The 14,664-nt window shown below is 39.6% G+C and overlaps 1 protein-coding gene across 4 annotated transcripts; it reads right to left on the reverse strand.

The window, feature by feature from the left end:
- Positions 1-1,906: 1,906 nt before the first annotated feature.
- Positions 1,907-14,556, reverse strand: FAM76B (family with sequence similarity 76 member B). 4 transcript variants are annotated; one of them, XM_084536641.1, is made up of 10 exons: positions 14,397-14,556; positions 13,287-13,351; positions 13,120-13,174; positions 11,383-11,538; positions 10,262-10,458; positions 8,282-8,329; positions 8,002-8,082; positions 7,186-7,318; positions 5,123-5,224; positions 1,907-4,482 (listed from the first exon to the last, which is right to left on the reverse strand). In XM_084536641.1, the coding sequence occupies exons 1-10, from the start codon at positions 14,502-14,504 to the stop codon at positions 4,393-4,395; spliced, it is 1,035 nt and encodes a 344-aa protein (XP_084392767.1). In that variant the 5' UTR covers positions 14,505-14,556; the 3' UTR covers positions 1,907-4,392. The 4 variants fall into 4 exon arrangements, with proteins under 4 accessions (XP_084392767.1, XP_084392766.1, XP_084392768.1 ...); XM_084536640.1 differs by having other exon boundaries at positions 7,186-7,321; XM_084536642.1 differs by lacking the exon at positions 8,282-8,329 and having other exon boundaries at positions 7,186-7,321.
- Positions 14,557-14,664: the final 108 nt, after the last annotated feature.

The raw sequence follows: 14,664 nt of genomic DNA on the forward strand, positions 1-14,664 counted from the left end.
AAGCAAGAGAAAACATCAATGATTCATTTGCTGTTTATGTCCAAGGATGATTTCTGTCTAATGTGTAAGATCAGACAGACAAAATGGGTTCAAGTTGTATGTTAAATCTTCTACCATGACCCAGCTGTGGTAAACGTGTACAGTGCTCTGTTACAGTTTTACCTTTTTTTATCTAGGTCTAAACAGTATGACTTACTTCTTATAAGATGTACTTTACATTGCACATCTTTATATTTTCAAGCTCTTTACTCTGCTTGCTTCTTGAATTTGTTCTCTACTATTGTGAAAAGAAAAACAAACCAAAAACCCTCCCGTAGACAATGCTGCATTTTACATTAAAGGATTGCCATTTCTGCATACTTAGATACCTGTGGCTGGAAGAAAACTTCCTTGTGATTCAGCACATCACCTGAATGAGTAACACACCTCAGAGATTTCTTTCTGTTAGCTTTTATCACCCTGCTCCATTCCTCAGGAACATGTCAAACATCTGTCTTCTACCCCAACAATCCCCTTGGCCTGGTTCCCCCTACTACTTCTGTGTGATTCAGCATACATCACTTTATTTATCAGTACCTCTTCCATGAAGAAAGCAGCAGGAATCGCACATAACATGAGAAAACTTATTTTCTATTGCAGTATTTTCAACTGAAACAAGATTAGCAACTCATTTGAAGCAACAAAACATTGCATGAACAGCTTTTACTCCATTTCAAAAAGTTTGTTAAGATTACAGCTTGAAACCATACACTTAAGTGTTTTCAAATAGATCAGTGTGGATTTAGAGCTTCTAAAGCTACTGAAGACCATCAAGAACAGTTTAAGTGCTTACACACAGGTGACATCGGTTTTAAATAAAACTTCTTAAAGAAATTTGCTTCTAATGATGCAAATCTCTTCTAGGGAGGCAGTCTGTTGAATAGCCAGTTACACAAGTTTAGCATGGGTTACATGGAAACTACATCTAAACTAGATATCACACATGGCTTTGCTTGGTTGTCAGCTTTAAAAATAAATGGCTTTACCAAATCCACTGCAGATTTGCATTAAGATGTGGCTAAGAACAATTCAATATTATAATAGCATATTATGCATTATTATATCTAATATAAAATCCACACTGCTGTAAGAGCAGGGCTCTGAAACCCAAATATTCCCCCCTTGTAGATAATTGTGTTGACCAGAAAGCTACAGATTCTTATTTCTTGTTTTGACTTTTTTAATTTTTTTTCCCTGTTCTGAACTTTTAATTCTTAAATGAGAAGCATTCTGCTAGATTTTGGGAAGAGGAACTGATGTCTGAGAAAAATACAAAAAAAAACTATGAACTACAGCACAAAAGCTTTAAACAGCAGGACTACCGTGACTTAGAGCACAGTGTATGGGCACACAACTTCTCCTTAAAGAAAATGGACACAGAAATTGTCAGCTTCACTTCCAGTCTCATTCACCTCCTCGTACACAACATATGTAAAGGAAGAACAATCTTGTAGGTAACTGACCAAGAGTTCAGGTACTTTTAAATACAAGTGCTGATGCTTATCTTCCCTCCTCATTTTAAGAGCATAAAAATCTTGATAAAGACTATTAAATTTCACTGGATTTCAGTTAAAGCTTTTTTTTTTTTTTTTCTCCTACACTGAAGTTTTTTCTTTCTTCTCAACAACAGGTTTCTACATATTATGAACCCGCTGTAGAAAAACAGAATTTTTCTTAAGAAATTAATTTGAAATTCTAATTTGTAATAATTTGTGAACAGCTCAAGGTGCCTAATCTTCCCATAAACCTAAGTATCAAATGCAAATGTTAAATTCTGTCTTTTTTTTTGTGCCACAGTCTTAATTATTGACATACCGTGAAGGACTAACATGAAATACAAATTTATGAATGATTTTAGAAGGAGAGATTAATGTTTTGACAAGATTTTATTGTGAAACATCGGATTTAGAAAAGGTACAAAATGTCAACAGTCAGATGTGTGCCAGTACAGTATTTCAATAGTCTATACAAGTGGACAGCTGAAGAGCCTCACTGCAGAACGCATATTTAGACATCCTAGCTAAAAGGGGGCCGCAATATTCACAGGCTTAAAATACATAAATAACTTGAGCCAAAATGGCCATTACTGGTCAACGCTAATCAACATCTGGAAACAGGCTAAAAAGCACAATACGTTACAACAACCTCCTTGCAGATCCACGTTTAAAGAACATCAGTTTATTAGGTCAATGACCTACAGCTCCAGGACACCATTTTCAAGATCGGAATTCAGCTGGCTAGTTTAGAACTTTAAAAAATTCAAGTTTAAAAATGAGGTTACGGAACAAAAAGAGCAGGTATTTAATTAGAACCAAATACTGTGAAGCCCCTAAAAGTTTTTGTTTTTGTCTGGGATTATAAAATCAATTACTTCTTACACAGAATTTCAGTTTGTTCCTTTAAAGTGTCCTTACTGCAGCTTGAACAGGTATCAAGAAGTTATTCTAATTTAAATATTTCAATTTGCTATGCAGTTTCATGTTTTAAAACCAATTTCACCAAACGCGGGTTGCCATTCACGTGGAAAAAAATAGTATCAAAATACTACTCTGAATTAACGGAAGTCATACATTTGTATATTAAAACCCAAAAAAGACTAGCATCCCAAAAGGATAGCAGCTTTCTCTAGCCTAGTTTAGGAATTTTAAAGAAGGAGAATTTATAAACATACGAAGTTGATTGTAGTGTATAAAAATACACGTAAACCATACGAAACAAGCTAGCATGATTTTTCAAATCATTCGCTAGCCTGTCACTGCTGGAACTTGTTTGAACTACTGAAAAGGCGTTCACAGTTGAGTTCATAGGTGGACAGCCAAGTAACTTTAGATTTCAGTTCTTTTATTAAAAGGCGCGTAGCTTACTCTACAGTTAAACTTACTGAGCTACCAGTCAGTACCCAGAGCTGAACTAAACCTTTTACTCATGTAAGTCTACTTCACTTTATGCTGAGTTGTAACTCACCTCCCTGAACAGAGACCTTGGGGTATACACTAGGTTATGGTTAATAGAAATTTCTAAACATGACTGATGTCCATTAGGAGCAGAGTTAAAACTAAACTGATGTAATTTAGAATCAAAATCTACCCAAAAACGTTAAAACACCCTCCCCCTGACAACATATCCACTCTCCATTTCAAGATCATTAGTTCTGGCTACTCTTTTCACGTTGTCTGTCTTTACCAGGGGATAAGAACCTTGCAGTTCATTAAGAAGAGCAACCGTAATTTAACACTAAGTAATTAAATCAGACAGTGGGGAATATATGTTTAAATTTGAGTGTATATCACTAATTAAAAATGTTACATTGGGGGTACAATGCCTGCCATGGACTTAAAATTATAGCACGGTGCCAAATAGAGAGATATGTAAACAAACTGCTAAACTTTAGTGTCGCAAAAAAAACAACCAAACAAAAAACATTTCTTTTTTTGTTCAGGACGTGTTTGGCATGAGCAGCACTAACAGAACTCTACACCTCACAGACGAGCTACAAAGGTTATCTAAAGCCAATACTCACTGTCCATGAATTAGCTAGCTCTTGATGCTGCTTCAAGCACTGCACTAGCCACTTTGATCTGTGATTCAGATTCCTCTGTACACACATTTATATTTACATAAAACATTTATTAAACATGATTTTAAAACATAAAAACCTTATGTACAAAATACCAACATTCCTATAAATAAACAGTTGGAGAAAGGCACTTGCAAGAAAAATCTACAGTAAATCTTACAAAAAACACGCTGCCTCTGTTACTGTACAATAGATACTCTTTCAGTAAATCCCTATCACAAGAATGTAAAACACTAATTACTTGTTATAACTAAGAATATAACCGTTACAGTTGTATTTACAAATACATATACGTCTTTTTTTTTTCAGTTTCACTTGAGCACCATGATTTCCATTCTAAATTTGTATTTTGATACAAAGTAAAAGAACAGTTGCCAGAAACCAGTGTTCAGCGTCACTGCAGGTTCATGAACTTTTGGCTGACATCCGTACAGTTTCAAAGACTCAGTTGCTGCTTTGTAAAAAGTACACCTAGTTTGTTATTGCATGTTGTCCTTTTAGAGAGAGCACTGCTATGTTCTCTATGCCATTTTTTAATACTATTGCTGGCAAAAGGTTTCCAATATAAAAAAAATAAAAAACATTCTTCAAGCCAGTTGAAGTATTTTATCTGAACAGTAACTAAAAAAAGCTGCATATTAATTATAAAAATGTGTAGGAAACATGCCAACTAATCTGGTGTGCAAAAATATTTTTTCGACTACACAGGATTTTAAGGGCTTCACAGAATTACTCAAATTTACGTTGAGTAGTAGACCCCACGGATAACCAGTTCCTCAAGGAGACGTTAATATACTCCCGCTTTTATCAAACTTTTTACCCTTTGACAATGCTGCAACCTGTTTGAGCAGTTCTCTGTTTTTGGCCTGCAATACAGATAAAAAAAAAAAAAAAAGATGTTTTATGAATTACTGTAAAGCCTCACATAGTAGTGTCATGCACTAATTTCCCATTGCATTTATGAAATTATTTTTCAAAACGTACATGCTAAGAATACTCGAAGACTTGATATGTATATTTCGTGTTTAACAGAACAGGCAACCACACTTCTTGCATAGCAAAATTCAGTGTCTGAGGTATTGCACTGAACATCTGCTCATTCAGTGATTTGTAAGGCAATTAATTCAGGTTTTCTTCCTGTCAAAGTAGACACGTAGTTTAACATGAAATATTTCACTCTTGATTGCATTATGCTAAGCTGAAAAATCAGATCAGCAGCACACTGACAACTGATGAAGTATCAGAGGACAGACAAAAAAAAAATCAAAACCTTTCAGAAGGTGCAAGAGGTAAGCCTCTACCTCTTCAGGTTAGAAAGCAATTCTTACAGTAAGTTTAATTTGCATGGAGATTGTTGACTGCAGAACTGCTTGCTGTACAATGTGTACAAACTTAAATGTAGCGACAATCATTCCAGACTCGGTACTATTTCATTGCAGTGAGCGAACAGCCTGATACATAATTCCATTTGAAATATTGTTCAGGTATCAATAAGCAGCTACTTACCTGCAACTGTTCCACAGTTTCCTTGTGAGCTTTCTCCATGCTGTTCATTTTTGTCCTCAAGTTGGACTCCTGGTACTGGAAGTCTGCCTTCAGCTCTGTCAACTAAAAACACAAGTTCTGTGAAGATTCCCTGGACTGCTGCAATATGCCTTCTAATCAGTCTTTATGGATTATGGATTATTTGTAGGAAAGTATGCAACCAGAACTTCCAGGAAATTGTGCCTCCTTCCTGAGGGTCAAATCTCAGGGACCTATGGAAATGTCTTGGTGTCTCACATTTTATCCAGAAAGCCAAAAAATGCTAGTACGGCAGTCATAAAGCACTGATAGTGACGTGGCTGAGATCTTGACTAATGAGTACTACATAGTACTGCAGAGCTGGTGTACTGAATTGCTGGTTTTGCCCCAAGTTATACATTTGAAAGACTTTTCTTTTGGAGCACTCCAAACTGTTCAAGCACCGTCCTTACACAAACCTTAGGACAAGAATGTCCCGCAAATCTGGTTCAAGACTGGTATTTGCAGACTTTTATCTAAGCAAGCATCTTTATGTTTACTATTTCACAGTAAAGAAAGAAACAACCCCCCCACAATGCATTCATTTGTTGTAAATTTTTCACCTATGCAAACGTTCTACTGTGTGCTCAGCTTTTCCTCCCCTGCCCTAGGAGCTGAAGTGACATTCTGAAAGTGAATAGTTCATGCCTCAAGGAGCCTTTAGGTTCAAAGATCTCAGAGGTTCAACAAACAGTTTTAACAGTGGGGATATTAAAATTATTAAATGCTCTCCCTATGGGAACAGTATAAATAAAGTTACTATGCAGAAGCAGGTGACATTTCCTTACTTAACCCTTTGCTAGTATTATCTGGTAGATGAAATTTAAAAATAGGTAAGTGAATTTCCAACTGACTTGTGACCTTCTGTAGGCTTTATAAGAGAGAGAGAGGTTTTAATGCTTGTCCTTTGAAGAAACTACCTAAAGAGCATCCATGTCAGACTATTCATCTCTTTCACATTAACCACTTAAAGGCTCGGAGTAGCAAGCAGTTCTAAAACTTAGCAAGTATATTAGAAGAGTGATACTAACTAAAAAGGTTCAATACCCTCCATAGAACAGACTGAAGTGTAGAAGTTCAGATACTGATCTGCAGCCCGAAAGTGGAAACTTTATTAATTTTTTTTACGAAGTTATATTAATAACTTCGTAACTTACTCAATCCTGAATAGACAGTCTAGAGCCACCATTACGGATAGTGTCTTAAATCCGTCCAGTTAAACAGATGGCAAAGAACTAAGCTCTAATAAAGGCTAAAAGAAGTATTATACATATTTAGAGTTATTTCTCTTTACTTGCCAGCCATTAGTTTTTTTGAAAGGTGAATCTCTTGTATGAGTTTCACTGTAGTCATTTGGGTCTAAATATATTTTGCTTAACTTCTGTTGACTGCCAGACATCTAATTCAAGCTTCTCTTCCAGTCACTGACCAAGATCTGATAACCTACACTACACATACACTAACAGGATTCAAAAATCTAAACAATTTTCATACATTGTACATGTACATTTGTACACCATCTCATGAATTATGGCTATAGTACCTTAAATTTAGAACTAAGCAAAAGCTATGCTAAACTTTAAATGCTTACTATTATTCCTCCTCTTATCTTGGGTGTCCATCTGCCTACAGAGGTAATTTGGGACTTGCTGTGATTCCATTTAAAATATCTAAAACACAAAACCTACTGTCTGGCATTTTATCTGTCACCCTTGACACATGCTGCCTGAGTAACAGTGGACCAGATCGCTATCTTCTAGGTGGCTGAAGTAAGGTAAGGTGAATTCTTTGACTTAGAGCCAAAACATATTCAAGATATAGTTTCACGAATATATATGATATATACGATATATATACTTGTCCTTTAAAAGGTAAGATCTGATTAGTTACTAGAAAAATAAAAATCAGATGCATTTTTTTTTAATCTCACTATTTTCACATTGTTAGGAGTCTACAAAACTGACAATAAAATGATAAAGTTCTCATTGAGCAGATGAAAAGTTTACCTTTTTATCTTTTTCTAAAATAGTCTGATCTCTTTGCTGCAGAAGACGTTTAAGCGACATTACTTCTTCTTTCAGCTGACTTATGAGAACAAAGTTGTCAGTTCCCCCACTGTCTGCTGATTGATTTATAGAGCTACTAAAAATAGAAAACAATAATTACTTGCAACATCAATAGTAAATAAAAAACAGTTCATTTTTTCAAAGTATATATTCGAAAATTAATAATTCCACAAACATCCTTAAGGACTAATGCAAAAAAAGTATGTACCTGACAGAAATGGATGCAACTGGCAAATTACCTTACTAATGGCACACATTACATACACCTGCAGAAATATAATTAAGTATTAGCTTTGAGGGGGACAAATACCTTTTGACTGAAGCAGCCACTTTTACATTCATTCCCACTGTTTGGTCAGAGACAGAATAAAGATTCAGTCTTACACTTTAAGGCCCAAAAGACTTATTTAGATACTAGGTTAACATTAAACAGTGGGTTCAACCCTGCACCTAATCTAAAAAAAACAGTGATATTAGGGAATACTATTTCACTGTTAACTGTTGCCTTGTTATTTAACCTTTAGTGTTGCCCCAAAGAGCCTAAAAGAAGGAATGCTGTACCAGTTTTCTGCTAATAAAGTAATGTAGTTAACTGACAGCACTCAGATGCCACCCAATAATCTGTTTGGCTGGACAACAGTTTCACCTCCCTCATTCTTCAAACATAAAAAAAGAAAAGGAAAAGGAAGAAACTGGCCACAAGTCAGTGCTCTGTTTTGGTTGAAATGGCTCAGCTTTACAAAAACATAACTTTACCTATCTCCATTTGATGGCTTGGATTCCAGTTTGGGTTTTTTCTTTGGAGTTTCATTCTGAATAGCTGCAGAGGATTTATGGCTGAAATCAAACAAAATGTAAACCTAAAGCCTTGTACTATGTAACTCTCTAACAACACCATTTGGCACATGTAAAATAACTAACTCATGCTCCTAGCTGGAATGCTAGAGACTAACCAGAAATGAAAGAAAAAGAAAGCCCTTTAAATAAAAATTGCAAGATAAATTTACAAGAAATTAACAAATAATATCATATTTACCTCTGTTTCCACAGTCCCTGATCTTGTTCTGGACTCAGACTGCTGATTCTGAAATATGTGAAATGTACTTGGTAACTGACCAAACATGCCATTATTTCTAAGCTAGTGTGAACAGTATCTGTACTTGAGACAAATTACCCCCTCTTTTTATTTTTTTTGGTAAATTACAAACATTACCAATTTTAAAATTTCAGTTGGGCAGTTGTATTGCTTGTCATGCTCATGACAACTCTCTTATGTCAGTATGCTAAAAAAAAATTATTTCAGCTATATATTCACACTACCATAAGATGCAAGGGGTAGATTTCAAGACTGACAGTTAAAGCTTTTTCTGATATTTCCCAATTTTTGTGCCCTTCATATTGCTAATCTCGATATCAGCAAGCTGACCTAAAACAGCATTCTTGGGATTCCCATACTGTAATATGAACATTGCCTAAAATGGTGCTTATGTGGTGGCATATAAGCAATGTTAAGTTTCGGATCCCTGAAAATAACTTTTTCAATTCTAACGACACGTTTCCAGTAATTTCAAAAGTAACTTTACTGAACAGCATGGGCGTAGGAATAATAAAATTTAGAAGACTGCGTTGAATCAAACAGTTCAACGATTTTGTATGTCTCTCTTGTATTATTCTCTCACCTCAACAATAACTGAAACGGAGAAGGAAAGAGATTCGTATTTATTGGACCAGAAGCAACTGACCCAGGGCAGGCTACGGAAAAAAAGTTGCTAAGCAAGGAACATTAAGTGTATCTCTATACAGGTCATATTTTTTCGTAACTCTTGAATATATTGGAAGCTCTATATTATAGTAAAGAGCTAACTTTTTTTTATTTAATCCTCACTACACCTGTCACATGCATTAAACTAGATGTTGTAACTTGTTGTAACTCAATTTTCAGTAGATTAGAGAACAGAAACAGTACAATAATTGTCTGTATGACAAGAATAATTTTCTTCCTCAAGTGCCTAAAAAGTATATTTTTTAAATTGAGAGTATTTACATTTCTCTTCTCCCCATTCTCAGTATTATTGCAGCTTATTTTGCTTCTATCTTTATGTCATGCTTAGCCAGAGAAGTTTCAGTCAAAAACAAAAAAGCACTGGAAAAGTTAAGCTTGAGGAATAAAAAAGTCTGCGTGTCTTTTCATGACAGGGGTCATTACCACTGCAGCTGCAGTATTCACTATCCAACACTATATACAAAACAAAAGAAGATCTAAAGTTACGCTGCCATAAGCCTGTCAATGAAAATAAAAATCATGACAGCTATTGTACTAGCATAAGAAACATGGGAGGCGTGATTTGATAGGGGGAGTATCTAAATTAAAGCTGGTATGCTGCTTAGACCACCAGCAGAGATGACACGCTGAGAAAAGTTGCAGGAGATTGGACATAGCTATTTGAAATGTTATCAGTGACAGTAAATGAACTGACAGCGTTGTTTTCCTATGTCTTCCTAGGACAGCCACTCACAAAATGCTTCTTACAACAGGATTTGATTACGAGTAGCAAAGAGATGCAAACTGCTCGCAGACAGAAGGCGATCCCATGCTTTTCCTGCTTCTCCATTTAACAAGGATGTGCACACAAACAAGGCACAATGAAGTTACGGTGCAAATACATGCACGGTAACTGCATGCCACATAGCAGGTATCGCACAGCAGCTGCTGCTTAGAAATCCAAGTTTATCCCCAAGTAACTTGGTTTTCTGCAGCCATCCTGCAGGTATCTTTTCTAGCCCTGCTGCCTATTGTAAAATCAGTTAGTCTGACGGCTACCAAGAATTTCTGGATTTGACTGACTTCTCTTCAGCCAAATTGTGAGAATACAAAGGTTTTGACAGACCTCCTGCTCCTGCTTTTGATGCCATATTTTAAACCACATTTCTGATTTCCTTTACTTTGATCTCAGTACTAACAGCACACAGAATAAGAAGAGGTACCTAAAGCTACTTTAATTATTGAAATACTTACTTATGATGACTACTGCTGTGACGATGGTGGTGGTGATGATGGTGGTGGTGTTTCGAATGGTGCTGGTCTTTCTCAGTAAGAGATGAAGATGAGGAGTTAGAATGTGAAGATCCTAGACTCTTCCTCTGTTCTTTTGTCTTCTGTAGCACTCGCTTATAGGACAGGGTGCAGAGCCAACACAACAACTTCCCATCAACCTGTTGGGAAATAATTCATACACGTTTTTTTCTTCCCCAGGTATACTTGCACTAAAATGATGCATTTCAGTATTACTGTTATTATTTGCAATTGCTTCAATTTCTCTGATAGCTTTGGGAAAAATCCAGACATCCCTTTGGTAGGAAACAGCACTACTGTATCTCTAACATACACGTGTAATTCTTTAATAAAGTGAAGCTTATTCCTTTTATTTTTGTCATTGGAAATTACGCTAGAAGGCAGTCTTAGCAAATATTGGATTTACTCTGTATCACAGAAGTGACAACAACTTTTATAAGGGGCAAATCATTTTTAGCTTAGACACCATGTAACCTCTCTCAACCCATGGTATTCCAGCAGAATCAAGATGTCCAGCCAACGTGTCACTTGTACCAAGTAAATTCTTCTGTAAAAACCGCACTAGTCTTGGGTTCGGGCAAGAGACTTTTGAGGTCATTTCCTCAGCACCTTCTGGAATGAGAAAGTGGCACTCACCAAAACTATTTAAGAAAACACGGAGAGGTGAAAAAGAGTCTACCTCTCTGGTGCTGTATTTTAAGGCAAGGCAGGCAAATGGGAAGAGGCAATGTGACAGAATCAAGTTAAGGACATACTAAGAGGCAATGAATAGAGAAATACAAAAAAAAATCAAAGCACCAAGAACTATTCAGCTGCTCTGCTCCCAGCGACCACTGTCAAGAGTATTCTTAAGCCTACTTAAAAAAAGAGTGATTTAATTTAAAATAAAATAGCCCTGTAGTGAATGTAAAAATTGCAAGTTAATGAATGTAATTCAAATACTGAAAAGCACGGCATCTTTAATCTAATATTAGTGAACTTGAACACTCCTGTTCATCTTTCTTTTATGAAGCAGGAACATCTTTTGTCAACCTAAGCCACTGCAGCTCTGGAACAAAGCCTACCTTCCTTCTTCCCTCTTCTTTCCGATCAAAAGCACACTGCTGTTTGCACTGTTCACACGTTTGAGGTGGGCCATACTTCTTTTCTGAGTTGGTGCAACGCTGACATTTCGTGCCAATAAACGCTGCAATAATATTACAATACTGACAAGGCTTGGGCTGGAAAAGAGGTAAGTTGAACTGAGGTTAGTTCACTCCAGAAACCGGAAAGCATTAACGCAGTTCATTCCAATCACACGATGCTTCTAAACTACTATGGGTTCGTATGATATGCCTTAAAAAAAAACTTTTTTCCTGCCTTTAGTGTCTTTAGTAATAACAGTAATAGTCCTTCAAAGATCAAAAAACACTGCACTTTCCAAGAAAGCTCACGTACAAAATCAGTGAAAGAAATACTTTTTGGTTGCTATACCCGTCTTTTTTTTTTTAACGATCATATTTATCTCTGTTTTACTACATTGCTAAACAAATTACTTAAATTTAAAATAAGAGTTATTTTTAAACTTCATAGGTTCTGAAAACGTCCCTCTCCACAAACTACTCAGGGATGTGATAACCCTGTACCTCCAGGATGTGTATCTTCATCTCTACAATTCTGTAAGAAACTTAAATAAAAGGAAGCAACAAAAAACGCCCTTCAGGCACCACTGGGACAGATAATCAAGTTTCTGATTAGACAGTAAGCTAGAGTAATATAGTGGTAGAAAATAAAATTCCTGACAGTTTCCATAGGTCAGAATTAGCTGATTATCTTCCCTGCAGTTCCCTTTTCTTGATGAACTACCGATAAAACATTGCTGGATCTGCCCTGTTCTTAATTGCACTACATTTTAAGCTTTTCAAAGAATGTTCTTTGTTCAGTTTACATCATTTACATTCACCAAATGCCTGACTACATACCAACAGCTGTTACGTTTCTCCACTAAGCTGAATTTCATCTAGCGTGCTTGATGTCAAGTATGAAGAAGTTACGGGCTTTTGTCTCCCAAACGAGATTATCCTGATACCTTCCCTGAACAAGTGTCTGCAGGGCACCCAGCTACAACGTTCGTATATTAAAAAGTTTAATTTCTCTAACGGAACCCACGCTGAAAATTCAAGATGGGCAAAATGCAAAGTAACAGGAATAAAGTAAATCTTTTCTACTCAGCAGCTTAAGATGATTAACACGCATCTAAAAATCGAAGACTTACATAATATGAGCGATGTGGTATGATTAGATTTTCCCATTTACCACTCATTAAGAACACAGGCAGCTAATAGTCTTCCTGCTGTCAAGCGTGCATTCATGAGCATATGCAAAGGACTACTTTACATGCGTAAAGTGAATTAACATTGTTTTTGCTGTGAATAACTCCATTGCAGTTATTCATAACTGTTAAACCACACATAACCACAACGCCTTTAAGTCTGAAAAAACAGAAACCGTGAGCCGTAAAGGAAGCGAAGAGCTGCCTGTAGTTTTCATCACCTTTCCAGAAGCTTTTGTTATTTGGTTCTGAAAGCTGTTTAATTATAGGAGGCAAACGGACCTAAGGTGTACTTTTAGAGATGGATGGATCTAACGGGAACTTTTAGAACTGAATGATGGAAGGGCCTAAGGTGAACTTTTAGAAATGAGAGAGGGATGGACCTAACCTGAACTTTTAGAGCTGAGAAAGGGATGGATCTCACCTGAACTTTTAGAGCTACAAGGCGGCTGGACCTAACATGACCGTTCAGAACCGAGAGCCTACTCACCGTTCCGAACTGCTTGACGTTCTGGGCACACTTCTTGCATATGGTGTTGGTTTTGCTAGAAATAAAAACATACAGATATTGAACCAGCCCCTGGTCACTCACTCACGCTCTGTCCGTGGGTGCTGACAGCAAGGACCGGGCACCCCAACGCCCCCCAGCCCCGGTACCTCTCCTGCTGGAACTCGGAGCGGCAGTAGGTGCACTTCACGACGGGGTGTGCGATGCGGCACTCCTGGGGGGAGAGAAAACACCGGGGTCAGCTCCTTCTGCTGGGACATGCACCTGACCTCCCTTGAGTCCCGGCCTCCCCTGGGTCTCAACCTCACCCGGGTGCTGTCCTCCCCTGGATCCTGGTCTCCCCCTGCTCAACCTCTTTGGAGTCCTGGCCTCTCCCTGGTCCTGATCTGCCCTGGATCCTGGTCTCCTCCTGCTTGACCTCCCTTGAGTCCCAGCCTCCCCCAAACCTCACCCTCTGCCAGGTGCTGTCCTCCCCTGAATCCTGGCCTCCCCTGGGTACCAACCTCTCCCTGGCCAGGCTCCCTCGGGTCTCAACCTCCCCTGGGTGCTGTCCTCCTCTGGATCCCAGCCTTCCCCAGGTCCCAACCTCCTCCTGGCCAGACTCCCTTGGGTCTCAACCTTCCCCGGGTGCCAGTCTGCCCTGGATCCCAGCCTTTCTAGAGTACCAACCTCCTCCTGGCCAGACTCCCTCGGGTCTCAGCCTCCCCTGGGTCCCAACCTCTCCCTGGTCAGACTCCCTTGGGTCTCAACCTTCCCTGGGTGCCGGTCTGCCCTGGATCCTGGCTTCCCCTGGGTCCCAACCTCTCCCTGCCTGGAGTCCCCCAGGTCTCAGCCTCACCCGGGTGCTGTCCTCCCCTGAATCCTGGCCTCCCCTGGGTACCAACCTCCTCCTGCCCAGCCTCCCCTGGGTCTCAGCCTCACCCGGGTGCTGTCCTCCCCTGGCTCCTGCCCTCCCCCTGCTCAACCTCTCAGAGTCCCGGCCTCCCCCTAACCTCAACCTCCCCTGAATCCTGGCTTCCCCCTGCCCACCCTCCCCTAGATCCCAACCTCTCCCTGGTCCTGATCTGCCCTGGATCCCGGTCTCCCTCAAGCCTCAGCCTCCCCCAGATCCCAGATCCCGGCTCCCCCCTGCCCTCCCTCCCTTGGGCCTCCCTCTCCCCTGGGCCTCCCCCCCAGCCCCAACCCCTCCCCGCCTGCCCTCCCCCTGCCCGGCCTCCCCCCTTCCCCCCCCAACCCCCAGTGGCCCCGGGCCCGCTCACCTTACACAGCTGCTGCCCCTGGGACAGCTCCTCGAAGGGGTAGCGCTGCGTGCACTTGGTGCAGGCGTACAGAGCCGGCCCGGCCGCCTGCGCCGCCGCCGCCGCCATCCGCGCCTCACCCGGCGGGGACGCGGGGCCCGCACCCGGACCGGGGGGGGGCCCGGGGGGCGGTGCCCCGCGGGGCTCGGCCTGCCATTGGCCGCGAGCCTCCGCCCTCGGTTCTCATTGGGCGGCGGGCACGCCGCTCAAGCGCGGCTCTGTGGCGTCC

This window comes from Aythya ferina (genome assembly GCF_964211825.1).
Source record: "Aythya ferina genome assembly, chromosome: 1".
NCBI classification, from domain to species: domain Eukaryota; kingdom Metazoa; phylum Chordata; class Aves; order Anseriformes; family Anatidae; genus Aythya; species Aythya ferina.